A 23051-nucleotide genomic window follows, 5' to 3' on the forward strand; every position below is an offset into this window, starting at 1 on the left:
GGACTTTGTGCTGCAACAGACATTAATGCAGACGATGGAAAAACGTTGGGATTCTCTCTGAAGCGTGCATGTGCTTTCTCCCAGACCGGTGAGAAGCTGGAACGGTGCTCGAAAGTGTAGACGAAGCGGAGTTGAAACTAGTTGACAGATGAGCTTACAACGGAACTTCTCGTGGTTTCCTAGCATTGCGTGCAGACGCACGTCTCTTGGAATTGAAAGCTTTCATAGTCCGATGCTCGAGGGTGGGAGCAATCAGGACTTAGCTCTCAATACAGTTGGTTTAACGTGGACCACGACAGACTTTACTGCCAGTAAGCCGGCTAAGGTTCCTTTGGCTCGACATCTCGTAGTTGTCCAGGAAAACAAGAAAAACCCGTACGCGTACGGAAACACGTCAAGAAAACATGCATGTGAGCACAAAAAACAGGTAACAAAGCATAAAAACACCGATAAAACATGACCCAAAAGCATGGAAATACGTTGGAAACCGTTAAAATGACCTAGATATTTTTTCCATCATCAAGAAAACAGCCAAAAAAAAAAATTTCCTGTGAAAAAACATGAACATGTCAAAAAAAGGAAGCGGGCGTTTTCGTACGGAAACGTGAGGACATGTTGAGGAAACATGCCTCTAAGCACACAAAACGTAGCAGCAAAACATGACAACATACAACAAAACATAAAGAATCTCTTAGAAAGCATAGAAACGCTGAAGAAAACAGCTGAGAAAACATAAATCACGCAAGAGAACAGCCAAGAAAACACAAGAATATGGGAACATGGAAACATGAAAACATGAAAACGTACTAGCAACGCAGGAGTGCGAGCCACGGGCCCCTGAACATACGCTCAATAACACATAACAAGCATCAGATCGGGGTAAGTCCAATCTTGGAAAATTTCCTTTGCCACGACCCCCTTCACCCCCCATTTGAATATCTTGACAAAAAGTAACTCGGACACTCAAGTAAGATGAGTGCGTGTTACGGTAAGGTCCTTTGGGTTCAATTGTCAAACAACGATTAGCTCCTCACTGCAGAAAACAGAAATTCACTCGGCCACTCAATATTGGTTCAGATCCAGGCTTAAAAGCTCTGTCATTTGTGGGATATATACGGTTTTTGTATGTACATCGAATTGAAAAGGAAAAAAGATATGTTCAAGAAAAAATGGCACAGAAGACGATGAGTGACAGCAAAGCACCGAGCTGCAGCAGCCCAAAGTCCAAAGCGTCGTCAAACCTTCAACGTTCTCCCACAGCCTTGGGGTTGATATTGCCGTCCTACTTCGTCTAAGCCAGAAGCTCAACAGCGTCAAAGCTGACACCAGCGCTGAGGTACTTCTCGCCGGTGCTGCCGCTAATGACGTTGATGGTGAGGATCTGCCACTCGCTCGTGCTCTGGATCCAGGCGGTCTGCGGCACGGCAAAGGTCAGCTTGACGTTATTGCCGCGGTAGGTGCCGACGGTCAGCGAGCGGGTGCTAGCCTGGTTGGTGGCCGCGGGGAGGGCCGAGGCCCACGAGTTGACGTTGATGGCCGGGCGGCCGCCGATGTAGCCCTCCGTGATGCCGATGCGGACGGTGTGGCCGGCAGCGAGCTGGGCGGTGGTGAGCTTGAAGTAGACGAGGTAGCCGCTGTTGACCTCCTGTAAGGTAGGAACACATGTTTTGTTAGTACACACGCTTCAGTGAGACGCCTGAGAGTGTTGGGGAGGCAGTGACTACTGACCTTCCACATGTAACCGGGGAAGCGGTTGGCGCTGTGGGTGCCGACGATGAAGTTGCCCGCATTCCAGGTGGAGATGCGGGTGTCGGAGGGGTGCATGTAAGTGGGCTTCATGGGGGTGTCCTCAAAGTTCAAGAAGCCCTTGGGGGTTCCATCTATGCCACAAGTCAGCTCTTGCTTCTCTTCATCTGTTCAAAGCTTGGATAGGGAATATGACTGACCCCACTCGCCGATGCGCCAAATGACAGCGTCATCCTGGGGGTCCACGCAGGTGATGGTGTTGACGGCAGTACCGGCGCCAGCCTTGATGGTGACGGAGGACGTGGCGACCTCGAGCTCGTCCTTGTAGACGGTCAGGGTATAGGTGCCGGGAATGATCTTGGTGATGGACCAGGCGCCGCCGGAGCCGGCGGTTCCCCAGTACTGGGCGGCGGAGTTGGACAGCCCGACGACGTATGTCTTGCCAGACTTCATGTTAGAGAGACCGACGCCGGAGGCGTAGCCGCGGCCAGAGGCGGGAACCCAGCCATCGAGCTAGATTCGAGTCAGATTAAGTATGCTATGTGGTGTTGAATAGGGGAAATTCGCTTACACCAAGGTCATCGAACCAGGACCAGTCGGCCTTGCGGGCAAAGAGGTTGCTGTTGGGGTCCTCGCCAGCGGTAAAGGCCAGGACGGAGGGGCCTTGGAGACCGGTGCGCATGGGATCGGTGTGGCCCATGTTGTAGTAGTAGATGTCGTACAAGTCCTCACCAGTCGGGTCCGCGCGACGGACAAGAGACCGGAAGAAGGGCCCGCCGCTGGCCTTTTCGTGGTTGCTTCTGATCATGAACAGGCCGACGCCGGTCTTCTTGCGGCCGACGTAGTCGACTATCAGGGGTCAGTATTGTTACATAAGGTTCGCATAGGGCAAGGACGCCTACAATCCATGACTCTGCTAACAGTTAGTCAAGTTCTCAGAGAATGAGAGGTTACGTTTACGTACCGGCCATAGTTGGAGCCTTGGTAGTGCTTGCTCTTAGTCAAGCCAGCGCTGTTGACGTTGATGTCCTGGGCCTCGATGATGGTGCTGCTGGCATCATAGAAGTCCTTTTTTGTACTCTGTCAGTTGCCTATTATGGCATATCAATAGATTGGAGGGTACATACACTCTCGGTAGAGTCGTGGGAGAAAATTCCGCCCGGAATGCGAACAATGTAGCGCATGGCCGAGACGGAGTCGTCTGCCTTGTTCGTGAAGAGGTACACATTGTTGTTTCCGTAGCGGACGAAGATCCAGTGCTTGAGAGTCTGTGGATGTTTGTCAGGATATGGTCCTTTGAGGTTACAGTGGGAGGGCTGAAGAGGGGGCAGGCGGAAAGACCTACGCCGTGGACGACCGAGACCTTGATGACATTGCTGTAGCTCGTGATGCTGACCGTGCTGGTACCGAGTCCTTTTGATCATGTCAGTCCTGTTCAGTGCCACGAGGGAAAGATACAATCCGTAAACCAACCTGATTCAACGTGGGTATTCTTGCCGCCCCAGCCGTTATACTCGACGCCCTTATAGTTGAGCGAAGAGATGTCACCGCAGCACTTGGTCACCTTGATGACGAGGTCAGAACCGCTGTCAATGACATACTCTGAGCCATTGTCAGTCCAGCCCCAGGCCGCGAAGACCGCCGGCAGGAAGAAGAGCGAGCACAGGAACGAAAGGAACAGCATGGTTGCTGTTTGGTGTCACCCTATGTTTTACAGAAAACTCGCAGCAGCAGTGCGAGTCTTGGCAGTAAAAAGGAGTGACAGAGGGAATCAGAGAGGACGAACAGACGCGCAGAGCTTCCCTTCCTCTTTTTCTCTTGGAGAGGGCGGGAAATCTGGGAGCATGTCTCGTTATATTGGCAAACCTGAAGCCCTGGCCATCCATCCTCCTCCCTCCTTTCTTTCCGCTCCGCTCCCGAGACCAAAGTTCATACGGTAAACCAGCCCCAAAAGGAACTCAGACATTCCCGTCCCGGCCGACAGATCCGTGCTGCGGAATTTCCCTTGACAAACCGCCCTCTCCCCCTCCCCCCTCTCAAGCTTAATCACTTGAAGGAACCTCTATGGTGGGAATAGATTGAGGGTTGCGATGTAAGCGGAGGAGGGCGCGTGCTCAAGCTGGTTCCCCCCATGTCGTCCATCCAGGACCATGGGCCCCTCGGCGCTCATGGCCCTACCGGGCGCTTCGTCCGTGATCCTTGAGTCCCACTCATTATATCCGGGCATTGAACCCCCCGGCCGGACAGGAATCCTCCGGTTGGGAAGAAAAAGGTTCTTCTTTTCTGCCCGTCGTCCACGCAAGTACCCTCCCACGTGCGGCGTGCTTCCCAATTGTCTGCCCCTTTTGCATCACCGGGCTGACGATGTGGTGGTCGTTCGGAGGGGGTTGAATCGTGGAACAATATCGGCCGGGGCATTTCAGTGGGCAGCTTCCCACGGGTTGGTGCCACTGGTGGAAATGCGCGTAAAGCACCACTGGCAACTGCAAACCCAACCCCCGTCATCGGAATAGTCGGCCCTCTTGGGATCCTTGTTGACTCTTACTCGAGGTGACATTCGCGATATTGCTTTATTGGCATGGCCTTTTTTGCATAACCCGTGCCGCAATCTTCTCTGGCTTTTGCGCTTCTTTGCACCGCCTTACGATAGTCGTTGTCCTCATGGCATCCTTGGCACAAGGCGCCGTCAAATGTATCGGATTGAATGTTGCATTCACATGCCGATCCCGAGGCTTGACTTTCGAGCTGCCGGCTTTCAAACCCCTCGCTGACAACCTGACAGGCGCCCTCTTGCGGCATAGGCCGTTGATCGCGTTGTCAGTCTGATTGGCAGGGATGCTGGTGTATACGCGCAACCTTCGCAACGTTTGGCGACTTGGGTTTACCGTTCAACCTGTTTCTCAAGTACTGACAGAGCCATCAGCTCCTCTCCCCCACCAAAGGCAGAAAAGGGATCACGTCCATATTACACATTGTGCCCATCTGCTCCGTAGCCAAGCTCGATTCATACCGACTGCCTAATCAGAACCTCGGAGCTGCCCGCCAGAGAGATGCAAAGTCAGGAAAGATCGTACCAAAAAGCACCGAGAACGAGAGGGTTTCGTGTGCGATACTGCAAGAGGAAAGTCCGGATCGGCACAAGGGTCTTGGTGGGCCTCGACGACTCACGAGGAACACATGGTGACATGGTAAAAATGGCACCCACTCCGCTATCGTGCTTTCAAGTCCCGAAAGAGAACCACGGGATGGGCAGGTTATTGCGGCAATTCTTGTATGCGCCCACAGAAATCTTCTTGTCTATTAAACGGGGGTTCGCTAATAAGGTAGAACGTTTTACCCAGTCTTTAAACTCGGTATATCAGGACGTTCACTATTGATGTGTCCTTGCCGAAACAACCTCAGGCGATTTTTGTTCTGGTGAAATCTAGGGCTACTCGACGCAATCCAGTTCATCCAACAAGATAATGCCAACATGCCCAATAAGATGGACTCATACATAGTAGTTAAGAAGAGCACATTGATGTTTTGCTGAACCCTCACAAAAACCCAATTGCGCCATAACAGTCTGGCCATCGCCAATCGAGAGCCATGCCTTCATAATTATACCTAGATGCGCAACCTGCTTAAATAGGCAAAGCCTGCGTTTCAGAAGCAAATCACCGGTCTTCCAAAATTCTGGAGCGCCCGCTCCGCGAGCGCGGGACCAACCTATCTAGGGGTGCTAAATATCTATGTACCTGCATCTAAGACGACGTCGGAGACTATAATATTCTCAATTGGAGAGACCTAAGAAATGAGCACAAGGTATGCGAGACCAAGGCGATGGAACCCAAGAGTTCGTACAAACGCCCAAAGAAGCCCCCTTTCCGCCCCGATCAGTCCCGGAAGCCCGCCCCGGCGTTTAGTACGGTCCCCACCGGCCCCGCACCTCCGCCAACAATATCTTCCGGAGTACGGTAGTCGGCTTGGCCTGTGCACAGAAAACGTTTACAAGGCATTCCCTCGTGAGAGCCTATATTCTGGAAACTCAGGGCAGAAAATTAAAGATAGACTGCTTACTACCTGAGAGTCTACTAAGTGATGCAATATCCTAGACGCTCAGAATATAAACTAGTCCCGGCATTGCATACAGGCATAGTACACTGGCGTCTTGAAAGCATGCACTGAGCGTCCTTCTAGATCGAGAACCGGCTCACGTTGGTGATATCACCGTGGACCCGGCATTGCTCGCCGTCCAAAAGTCTCGTTCATTCATAAAATTTGTACATGCCTAGTGCACAGAAGATACAACCCAAGTCTATCTATCCATCAATCGGACACCTGTACTCCCTCGCGTGGGTCTCTGCCCGGGTTTTCCCCTCAACCTCTGGCCGGGATTGGTACGCGTCCAGGCAGCTCTGGTGATAAATATGCCTGCAAGCCAACACGACCAACGGTCCCAGCGGCTGCTCTCTCGGTTTCGCCACAACTTCGCTCTGTCCCTCGGCGCCTTCTTCCGGCGCCGCCTCGTCCGCCTCCACATGGGAGTCTGACGCCACAGGCGCGGCCTTACCCTTCCCTTTGGAATCTGATGCGGCCTGTGATACATCGCTGCCGCTCCCAACCTTCCCCTTGTCTCCAGCAACAGCCAAGGCTTTCCTTTCTGATTTCCATTCTTCTTCCCGCGCTTGCTTCTCCTCCCAAGCCTCGAAGACATTCCCCGACACACCAGGGCCCCAGATCCGGCGGCCACAAGCTTCGCATGTCGAGCCCCTGGGTCGCCAGCCGCGTTGACGAAGGTCTACGGCTTGCTTGACATTGACAAACAGGCTTCGCTCAAGAAGTCGATTGGAAAGCCGAAGTATTGATTCTTCGTATGCATAGGCTGAGAAGATAGATGCCAGAACGGAGCGTAAATCTGCGAGGTTAGGTGATGAGGCCGCGGCTCGAGTAAGGAAAGCTCGTAGAATTCGGAGGAATGACAAATTGCTTCCAGCATTGGTGAGAAGTCTCCCTCCACCTTGACCTACTGCAGGGCTGGAAGTCGTTGTCAGGAGAGCCGTAAAAGTGTGTTGAACAAGTGATCGCAAGAGAGCCAGAAGCTTGTCCTTGTCAAGACCGTCAAGCCCATCATGAGTGTCATGAAGAAGAGTGCCATTCTCGGTGGTGCTTGTAGTCTCAATGATGGACGATATCTGACGAGTTGTCTGTACAGCTGCGTCGATCAGGTTGAGCCAAAGCTCTTCATCAGGTGACAAAACCTCTGAAGTGGAGGGCTTTGTCTTCTTTTGGACGCCATTCGCTTTTCTTGAAGACTTGGTCTGACCTTGACAAAGCCAGATGCCCACATGCACGTACTTCTGCAGTGCCCGCAGGATTTCTTCAGCCCCTGACTGCAAGTCATCAGTCTTGTCATTGTTTTGAGCGCCCGTCAGGACACCTTGCAGGGCCGCCTCGAGCGTGCCGAGGTGCTTGACAAGTCTGTCCATAGCATCCTTGACCTGGCCCTCGCGAGCCATGAGCACAACGGCGGCGTCGATGACACCTGTCTCTTCCATGGTGGGAAGCAAGGCATCTAGTCTCAGGTTCACGGATTGGACCAAGCCAATGTAGTCGGACACATGAGCAGGGTCAAATCTGCACATGAGCTGTACATAGCGTTCAATCAGAGCTCGGTCGGGGTTCGATGGGGATTCCCCATCGCGCTTTTCTGGCTCAAGCAACGTTCTGAGGTAAAAGAATTGCAGCCCCAGAGAGTCATCGGCAGAGTCCAGAACATGTCGGTGGATGTCTGCGGGCTGCCCTGATAGAGATTTCGCCGCTTCGACAGGGTTTGTCTCGATGAGAGCCCTGGCGTTGTTCTTGATTGCGTCAAGAACTTCTTGAACCTGGCGGCGGTTCAGACCACTATGTGGCCGGAGACAATCCCCGATACATTCAAAGACGGCGTCCCGGTCAGCGGGGTCTTCGAAATAAGTCTGGACTAGCTTGCAATACTGTTTATCAACCTTGTATTGCCTCTTCAAAATCCGGTAGAAACCGGCCTTCTTGAACATCGGTATGAGCGTGTTCGCATCGGGCGGTTGATAAATCGAGAGGAGGTATTCGGCGCTGAGCTGTGCATCTTCGGCAAGATCTATTCCGGGGTAGTTGCATAATCCGGTTAGAACCTTCGTCAGAGTTGAACCCGGAAAGAGCAAGTATTGAGGGAACTTTGGCAGGTTCCGAGCAATGAACATATCGAGGTAGATCGTGTCCTCGGCTGCGAAGTCCGCTGGGTTCATGATCTCCAGAAGTATGGATACGATGTATTGACGGTCGACCGTACGGCCAAAGATTTGCTCTTCAGGCACGTCGCCCCTGATGCCACCGTTAACTTGCTTGTCCGGCGAATCGTTCAAAAACGAATCCTCAAAGGCCTCGTTTACCGCACTCAAGAAACTTGGGGCATCAAACTTCAGTATTAGTCTGAGATACGGGAAGGACGGCTCTGTGTGCTGGTCTGGCCGCGTAAGGAAGCGTCGGTCGCTGCCTTTTGGCCATGTGACACTGTTTCCTGAGAACAGAAACCAGTAAATTTCAGCCTTAGCTTTTGAGGCAGTGGCGTCGTCCATGATCTCGCCGGTAGGATATACTCTACCCGTCAATGTGTAAGAGAGGTAGGGGAACATTTTCAGCGCGTTCACGCCGTAAATCTCGTCTTCCATATTTCCGGAAGACATATAGTCGCCATTGCTCATGAGAGGCACCAGCAACGTTAGTAAGTCGATCAAAGGTGTGATGTAGTCGCTCAATGCCTGGTTCCAGACATATATCAGCGCATCGTAGAGGCTGTGCTGCTTGCACAGCAGTGTGATTTGGTCCAGGTCCAGCGTCATAGTGTCCATGTGAACGATAATCTCCTCGAGACGACTCTCCCATCCTTTGGTGACGTAGTATGTCACCATGGCCTTCACAACAGCAGGTGGTACGATGGTAATGTTCTTTTCGAGAATGTAGGGCTCCATGGTTTCGAAGAAGATGCCTTCCACGCCTGCGTCTTCATACCACTCGTACATCTCTTCGAAGAGGAAATCGACGTCGCCCACATTATGGCAGGCAGTGAAGCACGTCTCACAAAGCTCCCGCACATGGTTATCGTCGGCTGCTGATCTGTCCTTTTGCCGCTGTGTGAAGGCGTATTTGAGTGATGCTTTCATAATCTCCATGAGCTTGTCGCGAACCATAGAGTGCCGCAGCGAGGTGTCTTCAGGTAACCCAATTGTAAGCTTGTCTGCATCACCAGTATAGTATGATGTGCCAAGCTGTATTGCGCCGACATAATCACCATTCTCCATAAGAGCAATGATTCGATCAGCCCAGTTCGATAGCGACCCGATGGAGACATCGTTGAACCCAAGCAAGAATATCTTGCCCTTGTACGTCTTCAAGCTCATGTAAAATGCGTCAGCCACAACACCATGCATAGACGTATCGTCCTCGTCCAATTGCTCCACTAGGGTGTGTAGTTGCTTTGAAAAGAGGTCGGCATGGTATATGAACTTGTTGATCAAATCGAAGCCTTCCGTCTGTCGCATTGTTCGGTCCTCGAGCACAATCAAGCGCTGTGAGATTGTCAGGACAGTGAGTACCGAGCGACTAAGCCACTGCACCGCGACGATGGCCTCCTCACACTTCCACCTGCTCCGTGCCTTAAATTTGAGCGTTGGTGGCTTGTCCTTGTTCTCAGCGGGTATCTCGTCAACGTCTAGAACAGTCAAGACATTGGACCAGCAGTACACCAATTTGACTTTTGAAATATCGCTTCCTGTGACAGCATCCGGAACCTTAAGCTTCACGGCAGGAAACCACGCCAGGCAGCCGGTCATGGCGCTATGATGAGCGACGTCCTTCGGCCTTGCCGACTTGTGTTGGGTTTGCGCAACGGGCGTCGTGGACACGATAACCAGTAGATATGGCGTGAGCATTGCCGTGAGGCCCATAGTGTCTGTTGCGCGCTCAGTGTTGCCAAGTGGCAAGGGACTAAATGCCAGGACCGTGCTAGGCTTGAGTGACTTGCCGGTTGGAGGAGCTGCGTTTGGATATCTTCCTAGTATCCTCGTCGTTTTCACGGTCCGGCCAAGAGATCCTGTACCTCTCGTTGCCAGGTGCGAGAACGCCATGCCACGGTCGTCCGCCGACACCAGCGCGGTGTGCCTTGTTCCGAGGAAGCCGAGATGGGTCACGGCAACCCCTGGCAGGTGTCCATCCACGGTCCGGTTCTGCAGTTGCGGCTGCTCGAGGTGCGGTATGGAAAGGAACGGCCTGGATGCTCGGTTCGCCTCCCAGGTGAAGATGTTTCCGTTCGCATGGCCTCCGGCAATCGTGGTATGGTCGGCCGAAACTGCAATGGCAGTGATGGCGCCAGACTCGACCGCCTTAGTCCCTGGGCCGATAATGGTCTTCAAGACCTGGTTGTAATCAAACATTAATATTATACCCTTCGTGGTCCCCAGAACGATCGAGGCGGAGACAGCAATGCATGTTGGGGCGCCAAAGTTGCGCTTGCCAGCCTCGGAGAAGGCCTGGCCGTTGAGTTTCTTCAACCTCGTCCATCGTACAACTTCCCATGGCGGAGATGGGGTGTCGGTGTCGTCGCGGTCTAGTAGATTTGAACTAAGGGAAGCAGACCGGCTGTGGCCGGTGAGAAAGCCAGGGGAGGAGGATCGCGGGCTGTGAATGAAGCTTGCGGAGGAGATGCGGGACTGGAAGCGGCGGTCGAAGGGCCGGAATGAGGGGGTGGGACTGCTGAGGCCGGGTCGGGAGGCCACAGAGGGGAGGACGCTACTGCTCGGAGACGAGATCACGGAGCCCTGGACACACAAGGTTAGTTGGGGCGCATTCGGATGCTGTGAGGCTGTACTTGCCTGAATCGATGGGGAATCGTCAGGAACCGACATCAGGGAATCAATCGGACTCCCAACCCTCTTGGGAACGGCATCCACGGAGCCCTCGTCGGACACATTGTCGGCTTGCTCGCGCAAAATCTCCCTGTATCGATTCGGAAGTGCGCCACTCTCGGTCGCTGGTGGTGTGCTGCTGGACGTCTGGGTTTCATCGTCCAAAAGGCCGACGATGCCATCTTCCTCCCTCTCGGCCTTTACGGTCTCTTCATCACTGGAAGCTTGTATGTCCTCGGAGGACCGGTCGTCTTGATCTGCCATTGTGTCTCCAGGTCCATCATCTCTCTCCTTCGATGGTGGGGTCATCAATGGCGGTTCGTCAGGCACATCGCTTACGGTCGCAGGTTAGAGAGTTCGTTTTGGATTCGGAAGCTTGATAAGTGCTTTGGGGAAGGGAGGATTGGTAGAAGAAGTTGGGTCAATTAGGCTCGGAGCTGAAGATGACGAAAGCTCATGAATGAAGTTGTGTTCTCTGGCGATGCGATCCCACTATCCCAGCTCCTATCAGACGAAGATGAGCTGTTGATCAATGGTTGTTTCGTTGTCTTCTGAAAGAGGCGCATTACGCAGCTTGGACACCACAGCCCACACTCACCGGGCACCTTGCAGTTCCAGGTTCTAGGTTCCTGCCGCCTAGAGCTCCAACACGGACCGGGGTTTCTCCGGCGGGCCGTCAAACTACGCCATCAGCAAACGGATAGGCACCGAGAGGCAGGGACCTCATGCTCGCCGTGGTGGATCTTCAAAATTACATCACAGCGCAGGTTCGCTCTGCTCCTTGCATCCACTTCCCCAGACTCCCATTGCGACGACTTGTTTACTCCCAACACAACACATACCGGAGAAGAAGCGCAGGCCAGAAGCTTCACCACTTCCAGTTTGCAAATAGAAACCCTTCATCATGTCTTCAATTGGCCCGCAAATGCCACCGCATCTCACAAAGAGGAAGCGCACTCCGGATGACCAAGGCGCAAACTCACCACCGACAAAGCACACGCGCAACACCGACGAAATCGACCTCGACGACGACGATTCCGACGACGCCTACGGACCGACCGCGCCAAGCGCGCCGGCAGCACCTAAGAATCCCACCCCATCATCGAAGCCCTCTATCGGGCCAACCCTCCCACCATCAAACCCAACAAACTCGAGCGAAATTCCCCTCGATGATTCCGACTCCGAAGACGACTACGGCCCAACAGCACCTCGCGCATCAGCATCAACCCAAGAACCCTCCAAGACCAAGCCCTCAATAGGCCCAACTCTCCCCCCGAAGCAAGCCATAGGTCCCGCCATGCCACCACCAGACCATCGCCCCTCCGCCCCAGACTCGGACTCGGACTCAGACGACGATGACTACGGCCCAGCCCTTCCCTCCTCAACAACATCCGTCCAACGAGCCCAAGCCGCCGCCGCAGCAGCAGCAGCAACAGCATCCCAAGGTCCTGCGGCACCCCAGCGCGATGACTGGATGCTCGCGCCGCCCACGCAGTCAGGCTACCAAGAACGTGACCCAACAAAACTCAAGAACCGCAAATTCGCCAGCGGGAAATCCTCCGCCGCCGCAGGAGGCGGAGGCGGAGGCGGAGGAATCAGCAGTATATGGACCGAAACCCCAGAACAAAAGCGTAAACGCCTCGAGGACGCGGTCCTCGGCCGCGGTGATCCGACACAAGCGGGCAACGAAAAGAACCAGCAGCCGCGCCGGACCAAGGAGGAAGTGGAACGGGAGAGACGCATCAGCGAGAACATTGCGAGTGCGCGCGGCAAAAGCATGTATGAGGAGCATCATCAGAATAAGAAACACAGCGGGAAGCCTGCTGAGGAGGAGGAAGACGATCCGAGCAAGAGGGCTTTCGATAGAGAAAAGGACATGTCCCTGGGAGGCAAGATTGGGACGGCGCAGAGGAGAGAGCTGCTCAACAAAGCCAAAGACTTTGGTGGCCGTTTCCAGAAGGGATCATATCTTTGACTATGTTCTTCCTGCATATATGAAGAGTTCACATTGTAGTTTCTGGGTCGCTGCTATAGACAGGCAAAACGGGGTATTCCAACTGGGCCTCAGTACCACAAGGTTGCTCAAATATCCTGTTCCGGGCGGTGCATTTGTCACTATTGAATAATCCACATCCGACATCATTTCAATGTTATTCCAATACACGCCACGGGCTTAAATCCGTAGGGTCACATATATTCACAGTCACATCACGTTGTCCGGTCAATACATGAGTTGGTACGTTAACTTTGATTGTCATTATTCCGTGACGAATGGTGCCTTTATCGCCGCAACTCCGCCGCTCCCCTTGTAATTCCAGAGAAACCAAACCAAAACAGGTCACCCTGTGCCTGTAATGCAAACCTGCCTCTGCCGCAGCGCGGCCTGGTCCACCGCCCTCCTCCAATGGCACATGTGGCCCAATCCCGCTGCGTCTGTATGTAAAGTATGGGTATGAAAAGCGGCGTCGTGTTGCATATATAATGCAGTAAAACATCGCAGGTCTATGCTGAGATCTGCAAATTGGTCTCGAGGGTATGATGTACACGAGTAGCACAACAATAAAAACAAAATCGCGTTCGCCTGAGTAGGTGATACAATCATCTAGAAGACGGTCATCGTGCCTCAGTCATGGCGGTGGTGGCGGTTGGTGCAGTCTGCGTACCAGCCTCCAATTGGGACGGTGTGACATTAGCACCAGTTACCGTCGGGGATGGCGTTTGCTGATCGCCGCCGCGTCGCAGGGGGTTGCGGAAGGCAGGCAGCCTAATGTTGGAGAGGAGTCCACGAGATTCCTGATTCTCCGCAGTAGTAGGCGAGGCTTGCGAAGTGTTTTGGTTTGAAGCAGGTGCAGCCTGTTGACGAGTACGAGGACGGCGATCCGATCGGTTATTGCCCCGACGATTACCATTGTTTCGTCCTCCCAGGCCAAATCGTGCGCCGCTCAGGTTATACCAGGCAGCCGGAGGAGCATTAGGCATGTTGGTACGAGACGCCGTACGAGCCATGTCGCCTGTGGCATTAGGGTCTCCGTCACCAGGGGTTGGTCGGGGCTTAGGGGTGTAGTAATCGGCCTTGCACAAGGGGCAGCAGGCCCTTCTGCTGGTGAGCCAAGGATCGACACAAACAGCGTGGAAAGCGTGACCGCATGTGAGTCCGCGAATATCATCATCATCCTCGAGCGTGTCAATGCAGATAGCACAAGTGTCACCACTGGTGGCCATCAGCTCGGGCGGGACAGCGGCATTGATGTGTTCGTCGTCTTCGTCCTCCTCCTCACTGTGTACACGCTGAAGATGAGTGGCAGAAGTCGGGGTGGTCTGAGTAGCATCAGCGTTGGCAGTCGCGGTCGAGGTGTCTCCATCCTTCTTCGCCGCATCTTCGGCAGGTTTCTCAGCAACGGGTTTGTTCCCGGCAGCGGTGGCGGGGCGATCTTCAATCGATTCACGCTCCTTTGAGGGCAGCTCAGGTACAATTCCATCCACAGATCGGAGACTATTTGCCCGACTGGGCGGCGCAGAGACACCTCCGGCGGTAGGCAGGCCCTCTCGTGCACGCTCAGATACCCACGTCTTGTACTTGGTCATGGGGAATTTATCGTTGACCTCATCCATCGTCATCAACTTCTTTTCGCGGCGGCGACGATGCGGGCGAGGCATGTTCTCCAAATTGATGGGCTCGCCATCTTCGTTGAGACGCATAGCACGATTACGAGCATTGTACCGGAAGCAGTACTTGACGCCAACGATGATCCTAGAGGCGGAGTTAGATGAATATTGTACGAGAAAAAGTCACTTCTCAAGCAGGCTAACCATAAGTTCGTAAAGACTACTCCAAAGCCCAGAGCGACGAAGAAGAGCAGAGGAGAGCTCGTAGAACCGCCGCCGCCGCCCCCTCCTCCATTGCCTGAATTGCCGGTAGGCGTCGGATTGTCAGTCGTCGTTTGGATTGCACTCGTGGCATCATTGAGAGTCGACGTAGGGTCGGTACTAGATGGTGCGAACGATGTGGCAGAACCCGAACCCGAAGATAGGACCTGCCGCACCACGAGGTGGGAGACCTCGACGAAGACCTGGTCGATGGCAGGCATTTTGACGGCGATCTAGATATCGGAATCCAAGTCCTGGCCGTTGAAAAGTCGAACACCGTTGGGAGGTGATGCCGAAAGAGAACTCACGGTCGGGAGAAAGTCGAGTTCATGGAGTTAAGAGATGGGTGTGGTCAGGTAGAAGGACTGCCTTGATTTGAAACCGGGAAGCCGAAAACAGCGATAGTGGACGGAAATGGTCGATCTAAACTCCCCGTTCGCATGCGGCGTGCAATCGATACAATCCGATGCAATAAAGAAGAGGCCCTCTCTGGAGATATTTCTTCCGTCTGAATACCAGTCGTGATTCCAATCTACTCTCAAGCCGTAGGAGGCGTGGTGAGTAGAGCGAATTGAAGCGAGAGGAGAATCACGACACGATGTCGGATGGTGGTTGGGGAAGGTTGACAAAAGCAGACAAGAGAGTGCGGAGGGAGGGAAAGTGCAGGTGGAGTGGGATAAGTATGGAACAGGACATGGAACTCTGACGGACAGGAAGAGCGTAACACAGCCCGGTCGCAGTGAAAAGAGTGGAGAAGCACAAGGCGATGGGCGGGTAAGTGCGAAGGAGGAGGAAGGACCCAGCCCAGACAAGACACATCAGACACCAAGGACCAAATCGAACAAGTGTGGCAGAGTGGTACCCAAGTACTCCGTACCTACCCAGCCTCAGGTAAAAGTGCAAGAAGGCACGAAGGAAAAAGGTAGGCATACGCAGTACGGAGTAGAGAGCGAAAGGAAAGACTGGGGAAGAGCGATGGAACGGAGAAACGGCCTGCAAGATGGGATTGGACAGGGTGTGAGTTAGCCCGCGCCAGGATTGTATGCAAGGAGGTGGAGGTGCTGAGAAACCGGGTCTTCTTTGTGGTGTTGGTAACCTGGCATCGGGCCTGGATGAAAAGGATGTTGGCTGGCCTCACACTGTGCCACTGCGATGCCTCAGACAATTAGCATTTTCCAATCTGTGCTGGTGCACACACACCTCAAGCTAGGTAGGGGGACGAGAGGGTGTCATGGAGACGGGCAACCAGAAGTGAGCATACCTACTCCGTACTCGTACCTTATCCGGTATGGAATAGTACGAATAAAATACCTAGTGCCTCGTAGGTACCGAGACAGCACAGACATCCACCATGGATGGAAGCGCTGCCATTTGAAAGTATTTGACTGCATCTCGTAGGTGACTGAGATGGACGCTCACGGGTCTGAGCGAGCAGTCAAAGGGACTCAGGGCCGTCGATTGCTGCCGTAGGGTGCCCCCAGTCTAGTCCGTTTCGGGAAAGAAGGCGCCACGCCAGAGACAATGTGAGTGATGGGACTCGACCCTCGGACAGCCCACCATCCTCATTTAGGATTAGTGTCACCTCTCGCTCAAGTGCTCACATATTGCCCTACTGCGGAAGTGGGTTGCTCTCATAAAATGCCATGGTTGAACGGGGCCTTGGCTGGGGAACCGGTAGAGAACCGGCGGGGAATTTGAGTATATGGCCTGCTTGTATAATGCAAAGACAAGTGTGTTGTTCTCAAGGTCAGAAATGTGGCTGTCTTTCTCTTTCCATCGCTTCTGGTGTACGGATATATCACAGTGAGTGAATGGCTGGGCCACCGCCATACACAGTGGTGCTTGGTTTTAGCGTCGCTGGTCTATTCCCCCCCTACTACTCCGTAGGTAACGGACCATCTTAGTTACTCCGTACACAAAATCAAAGCTCAAGCGCCGCTTCCCGTGATGAACAATCCGATTCTCCTATTCATCTCGGCCAATCCGTCGGTTCTTTGTCGTTGTTCCCTCTGCCGTCATGAGGCTGATACCGGTACTGAACATCGCACCCTATCGGATTTCATCTACCCCTATCCTAGGTAGAGAAATCTCGCGTCGAATCAAGGGGCCCAGCATGATGCTGATCTGACACGCAAGGTACTGTATACTATCGCCGCACTGCTACGGGCTGCCGTCGGCGAAGGTAGCGCATACCTCGCATCATGGCGCCTGAAATTCCAAAGAAACTGCCTGTCGCGCCCGCACAACCTGCACCGCAACATCAAGTCACAAACACCAACACTGGTCGGGCCTCCTGCTGACACTGCTTCCAAAGAAGAAGGGGCTTCTTTCCCCTGCTGATATCACGTCGGATAAACCATCCGTGCCCTCAGCTCCCATTTCGCCCACTTTCCCGTTCATGATTTCAATTCCAGCATCAACTTCTCCAGTGCCTCGGCAAATCATCATTTCTCAGTTTTCAAGTGACATGGGCAATGAACAACCGATCATGCAAGATGCCGTGCTCTTTGTTCTCCTTTGTCTTTGCAAACAAGCCTAATCCCGCACCGCTACGGCCGGGTACTAGGCTACCGGTCAGCTTAGCCCGCGGTGCGCATCGTCAACGCCAGCCGCTCTCCGGCGGCCCAGGCCGATGCTCTGGCGATGCCTCCAAAAGAAAGCAGAGTATGTATGCTGTGGGGATGCGGCGCCGGATGGGAGAAGGGAAAGGCCGCGACACCATGCGGCAGAAGCAAGCACCAAGCGGCTTACGCCAGAAGCAAAGTCGACAAGGGTAAGAGTGGAATACGACTGCTCGGTTGTTTCGTCCCTCGCCAAACGATCGCCCGAGTCCAACTGTCTGGAGCCGCGTGTCTGAGAGTTTGATGTCTCTTTCACGATCATACCTCCTGGAACCGAACGGCCAACATTATTACTGGGCCTGACATTGAAACGGAAAGGCATACGAACAGCAGGCACCTAGATGAACATCTCTCAGGACCAATACAACCTACGATTATCAGCCGCCTTTTCAGCAAGGCAAGCCAGGGTAACCAACATCTGTCGGAATTGCCATGCTTTCTTTTCGAAGCCATGGCGCATTACTCTGTTGCTTCATCCTTGTCCTCACGAACGGGTTTCCAACTTACGTAGTAGAGTGCTTTGGTTTTCCCAGCCCCGGACATCGCGTACTTGGATCCATGTCACCGAGTCAAGCCAGTGTCAGACGAGCCATCGGATTGTACAATCTCGGAGTTGAGTGCTGGGTTGTGCCTTGCAGATGGGAGCAACCGAGCACGCCATCACTAACCCCGTCTGTATCTCGTTTCTGGCATCCAAATTACTGTGTATCCGTAAGAGTGCGTAGGGCAATGCGGCACCGATTCGAGGTACGGCTACCCCGGCCCGGGAGAAGCAACATGCGAAGTACCAAGCAAGCCTTCAAATCTTCAACACCAACATCGACAAGTTACCCACGGCACATCCCGCATAAGTGCATGGGAGGAAGGAAGAGAAAAAAGAAGCACAACGCGCATATATCCGTCCAATACGAAGAAAAGCAATAACTCAATCAACTGGCACGGAATACGACGTCCATACTGTGCCTCGTCTGGAATACGTCTCAACATCTCAGACATGATCATTAATAGAACCTGCATCTGCGCTTCGACGAGATGGACGGTCTGAAGCTCGCGAGGGCAATTAATAATAGCTACGAACTATTGTTCATGGCGAGCAACAGTATGCTGGCTGGCGAGCGCTGCATGCGCTGCAACCACTCGAAAATTCAGATGGTCATCTTCGGAACGCTAGGGCCGACGAGCAATTGATTTCACCCCATCTTCTCAATGTTTCAGCATCACAGACAAAGACGACGCTTTTTTGCCACGACGACTCTATCGGCAATGTGTGCTTGCTTGATTCAAGCGTTTGTCAATGTGTCATCCTCCTAGCACAGTTGAAGTGACTCCTCGGACCCTACCGCCAGCAATTCGAAAAGATGCACTTACTCGGCCACGTCTAATCGTTGTCAGTGCCACCTCAGCCAGTCCGAGCACTAGACCGCTGCTTTGGCAGTCGGTATCCCCCAGGGTGCCAGGCCAAGACGTCAGACATGAAAGCGCAATGGCACTTCTAGAGGATCCTTACTGCTCTAGCAACACGACAATGTATGTCTCAAACATCTTATCAGATGCCAGAACACGAACAACCTTACGATTCTTTGGCCAGTGAACGGCTCTCTTGGACACTGCTGTGTCTTGCTCCGTCTCAAACCCTCCAAGCCCCTGGAAACGCTCAGACGCCAACCCGGGAAAGCTTGATCTCATTTGGGATCATTGCTGTTCCTGGGGACGCCAGACTAGCGAAATCGATGTGACGAGGACTTCCCTCAGTAGTTGTGTGGCTACCATTGAAGTGTTGAATTCCGAGAATGTGCTTACTGGCATGGTCATCAATGACCATTAGGATATCAGAGTCGCAACCAAACTACGACTTCGCTCTTTCGAAGCTGTGTCAAGCTGTCTCAAGTGGCGAAATACGCGCAAAGACAAGCCGATTGATCCGTGACTAACAACGCAACAGTATGAAGAAATAGTCTTTTCACAGTGCGTCTGGGGATACTGGCCCGCTCCAATGGGGGGCTGCTTCGACTAATGACGCTGACCGAGGGTGAGTGCCGTCAAATCCGGACACACTAACTTATCCCCGCCGTTGATGACGGCGACAAGAATGGCTTGGCTCCCGCTCGCCTGTCTTCGTCTGCAGAGTACGGTGTACCTGGACATCAACCTTTCTGGGCTTTACGCCTGCGTCAATAATTCAAGCATGCGACGAAGTGTGGTGGATTTATCATTGAAGATGTTTGCGCCCCAAATTGCAGCACAACGCCCACTTTGTTTGCAGGCCCATAAATCCATGATTCACCGAAAGACGATGCAGCCAGTTTTGTGCGCCCAAGAGGAAAAGACTATCATATTCTCGGAAGGCTCGAAAGCTGGGAGGCTGGTACGCGGGGCGGCCATGAGCAGAAGCCATGGGTGCAACTGGGATCATGCCATCACAGTCTTCACGGCAGAACACTGTCGATCATCTTCTGTCGGACCCGGGGTGTTGCAGACGGATCAGAAGATGCCCCTCGCCGTCGAAATGAGATTCATCGGATCGCCTTGGCCGCCGGCAACAACCACGCCATAACCTCATGCTTCCGGGTCTTGCGGATTTCGAGGTTCGACCCCGGAGCCTCTCGGAGCCGCACATCTAGGTCCGTCTTTAGGAACCATATGACCAACTTTTCCTCCTCCCGCAATTTTTGGCGCCAACAAGAACACTAATCTATTGAACCAACCTGGTTTGGAGTGGGCGGCATGAGTTGTCTTGTAACTCTGCCGTCGTGGTGTCAGACCACACTTCTCGCGGGGACCATATGCTTCTCTTCGCCGCACAGGAGTGAGGATATGCTTCTGTCATCAAGACCATCATCGATTTGACTTTTAATCCCCGGGAATCAGTTGGCGCAGGGCTGTGCAGACGCGCCATGGAACGTTGAAAGAAGACTTGCCGATTCCAAATTAAATTCCACGTCTCCAATATCGCCCAGTCGCCCCCCAACCACTACCGAATTTCGGCTTTCAAAATATGTGGTGTTCGTACGCAGTGTGCCTACGAAGTACCTAGCTACAAGGTACAACTGCGACCCTTCGCTATTTGGCAACGTGATCTGGTTCCGTATCGATAGACTCGTATCGTAGACGACCTGTCAGCGGGCCATGCGTGAATCAGGTGGAGGAAACCAGCCGCGCCCGAAACAAAATGTACAGGCCCCCAAGGTATGAGGCCCTCGAGAGTCTGAAAGTCGAAAAGTCCTGTTTTCGCGAATCACGACAGGACTTGCACCTACGATTGGATCGCCATCAGTCCATGAGATCATTTTCTATGGAACGGACAGGCTTCTTTGTCATCCGAGCCGGCCCCCTCTTCATCCGCTCCACCCTGCTCTGGTGCTGTCGATCTTCTACGCCGCGCCATCCGGGGGGAGTCTGGACTTATTTTTTTTGCCTATGAGCTGGCTGGCTCGCGATAACGGCGGTGCGGCAGACACACCACGGCAGCACGGCAATGAGGAAAGCCGTCTTTGATAGACTTATTGCTAACGCAAGCCTGGCAGACGCTTCAATCCGTTCCCATCGATCAGCTCGACTTGCGGCGAGCTTTTCAACCACCCCCAACCGTCTACGGCGAGAACCCAAGTGCCTGGTAGGCTGGTAGTGTTCCGAGCATTCCAGACTCCCCACGCTCATCGTGATGCGGGATATATGCGCGATGGCTGGCGCCGCGGGAAACTGAGAGAGCGGTAACGATCCTCCCCAGACCGTCAAAGTTGGTGTTCTCATCCCCTCCCGCGGGCCCCAGCCTTAGCCAAGAGAGGCTGGGCATTTGGCAAAGCAGACTACTATGTTAAACCCGAATTCCATGACGCGGCCTTCTGCATTCGGGATCCTTGGAGTGTGTACGGGTCCGGGGGCTTCTCCTCACTTTCAACCCCGGGCTTCAGCTGCAGCTGCAGCCAAAAGACGCGGGGTTCTCTGCGTGATGTTCGCTCCGATTCGAGAGGATCTCTGGGCGCGGAGGGTTATGTAAGATGTAAGGTAAGGGCCGCAGACCGCAGAGAAAACCACGCTACACGGCTTGCATGGGGCCGTGGCAACCATCCACGAGTTTGAAATTCATTAGACTCGACACTGGGGCAGTGTCCAAGCGGTCGAGAACATTGGTTCCTGAAAATCAATGAACAATTGGTTCGCGAACTTCCATATTCCCCTTGACCGTTGAAGATCTACTCCGTAATTACTAGAGCAACTGTCAACATGAATGCTACGCCCAAGTAGCGCATTGTGGCTGATCTATTGTTTCAAGTGCGACAACATGAAGCTTTTTCTCCCTATATTTCCTTTAGTCGAAGAAGCTTAATATATTGTTTTTTTTTTTTCCTCTTTCCCTCTACTTTCCGAATGGAAACGCAGCGCACGAAGTCACGAGGTATTCGCACGGCGAACTCTTTTTTGCCTTCTTGTCTCGCGTGCCCTTGCCAGGTAATTACGGATTACCGAAGGCGGACCTGAGTCAAGTTCCCTCCCGGGGGTCCCTGTCGTCCATTAATCCGTGGCTGCGCGGGTCTTTTTTTCTTCCTGATTTTTTCTGGTTTCCCTTTTGCTGGGTACGGAGTGGCTTGACACACTTGACAGCGGACAGCTCCCCCGAGGGTACTATTTTCTCGGCGAACCCCGGCCTCGGCACGGACGACGGCCGATCGGGGGACGGTCCATGCGAGGATTTTACCGGTCTCGGGGGTATGTTTCGGGTGAGAAGGCACCGGGAGGTTAGCATCTTCTTCCCAAGAGCCTCTTTTATGCTTCTCCTGGATACCGACGATGGGAAGAGAGGCAATTGGCCAGTTTGCCTCGTTCTGCGGCTTCTTCTAGTGGGATGACCACCGCTATGGGATTGTGCTGCCTGCCGTCCCGGCATTTCTCAGATGCAAGGCTCCCAGTGAGTCGGATGACGAATTTGACGCAGGAGGACTTGACCGGACTCCTCTGTTCCATCTTTTTGGCTGAATAGAGCCGACGTTCCTGACGGAGCGCGATAATTGACGGCTGTGAAGAGTACTGGCGATGAGGCCACGACGAGCTTAGACCGGCATGGGCCGCTTACAGGGTGGACGGGATGTAGGCTTGACGTCGGTTGTTCACTTCTCTCCTGAGAGTTTTGGTTAAGTATGCCTTGGACTATAGGGGGCTTGGTGCCTGGTTAATGAGCGTATCAGCTGGTATGATGGTTCTGTGTCATTTACTATGCTTCTATGAAAATGGTTTCAACGTGGACATCGAGCTGCGAGTTGTTACCGTTCAAGACAGTGATAGAGAGTAGCCGTTTATCATTTCAGTGTATGGCCAAGTAGGTCGCCGGTTCGCTAGATTTTCTGTGTTCACTTCATCGATTAGGAGGGGAGCCAAACTTCTCTGTGTTACAGCTGAGAGTATGCGGGATAGAATCTCCACCAGGCATTGAGCTTTCGACGTGATGGTGTTGGCATCAAGAGGTTAACGATCCTTTGAGGGTTATCTGTTCCTCTTACATCGTACTATATAAGGGTCATATTCAGGACATCACTGATAGTTTGACCATTCCTTCTCGTGTTCCCCAAGTCTTCTGGGGTTCGACTCTGGCCCTTGGCAATTCTCACAATGGCTCCCCGAAACATGGCCGGTGGAATCCCTCGCGGCGCGAGAGACTCGTCCGCTCTCTGTATGATGCTCTTCTGATGGATGTGAAAAAAGAGGTCTCCCAACTGTATCTTAACCCTTACTACTTGCTGTGACGAAAGTTCGCCAGCATCCAAGTAGAGTTGATGACCTTACTCACACTCCAGTCCATGTCTTCAAGTACGGTTGGCCGTACTGCAACCTCGCTATCCTTTCCCAGAATATCGCGGGACAGCAGCGCCTTGCCTTGGAAGAGGCTGCTCGGCGTTGTTACCAT

General features: G+C 53.3%; 5 protein-coding genes across 5 annotated transcripts; 2 read left to right on the forward strand and 3 right to left on the reverse strand.

Annotated features, from left to right (window-relative positions):
* Window positions 1-1163: 1163 nt before the first annotated feature.
* Window positions 1164-3430, reverse strand: BDP55DRAFT_756006 (rhamnogalacturonan lyase; the record flags this gene model as incomplete). The annotated part of the gene is made up of 8 exons (XM_060580752.1): window positions 1164-1645; window positions 1729-1880; window positions 1947-2259; window positions 2318-2546; window positions 2711-2814; window positions 2874-3014; window positions 3092-3159; window positions 3220-3430. The coding sequence occupies 8 exons, from the start codon at window positions 3428-3430 to the stop codon at window positions 1292-1294; spliced, it is 1572 nt and encodes a 523-aa protein (XP_060434057.1). The 3' UTR covers window positions 1164-1291.
* A 2377-nt stretch (window positions 3431-5807) lies between these two features.
* On the reverse strand, window positions 5808-11282 carry BDP55DRAFT_603051 (vacuolar assembly/sorting protein VPS8). Its single transcript, XM_060571069.1, has 2 exons — window positions 10632-11282; window positions 5808-10577 (listed from the first exon to the last, which is right to left on the reverse strand). The coding sequence occupies exons 1-2, from the start codon at window positions 10971-10973 to the stop codon at window positions 6048-6050; spliced, it is 4872 nt and encodes a 1623-aa protein (XP_060434058.1). The 5' UTR covers window positions 10974-11282; the 3' UTR covers window positions 5808-6047.
* A 286-nt stretch (window positions 11283-11568) lies between these two features.
* On the forward strand, window positions 11569-12639 carry BDP55DRAFT_724917 (uncharacterized protein; the record flags this gene model as incomplete). Its single annotated transcript, XM_060578953.1, has 1 exon — window positions 11569-12639. One exon carries the CDS (start codon window positions 11569-11571, stop codon window positions 12637-12639), a length of 1071 nt encoding a protein of 356 aa, XP_060434059.1.
* A 659-nt stretch (window positions 12640-13298) lies between these two features.
* Window positions 13299-14752, reverse strand: BDP55DRAFT_531949 (uncharacterized protein; the record flags this gene model as incomplete). Its single annotated transcript, XM_060567849.1, has 2 exons — window positions 13299-14415; window positions 14475-14752. Coding segments are annotated over 2 exons (1395 nt in total), but the record flags the coding sequence as incomplete, so codon positions are not given.
* A 3509-nt stretch (window positions 14753-18261) lies between these two features.
* BDP55DRAFT_346838 (uncharacterized protein) lies at window positions 18262-18775 on the forward strand. The gene has a single exon (XM_060566967.1). It carries the CDS (start codon window positions 18447-18449, stop codon window positions 18741-18743), a length of 297 nt encoding a protein of 98 aa, XP_060434061.1. The 5' UTR covers window positions 18262-18446; the 3' UTR covers window positions 18744-18775.
* Window positions 18776-23051: the final 4276 nt, after the last annotated feature.

Source organism: Colletotrichum godetiae, assembly GCF_030913485.1.
Source record: "Colletotrichum godetiae strain CBS 193.32 chromosome Unknown BDP55scaffold_6, whole genome shotgun sequence".
Lineage (NCBI taxonomy): Eukaryota > Fungi > Ascomycota > Sordariomycetes > Glomerellales > Glomerellaceae > Colletotrichum > Colletotrichum godetiae.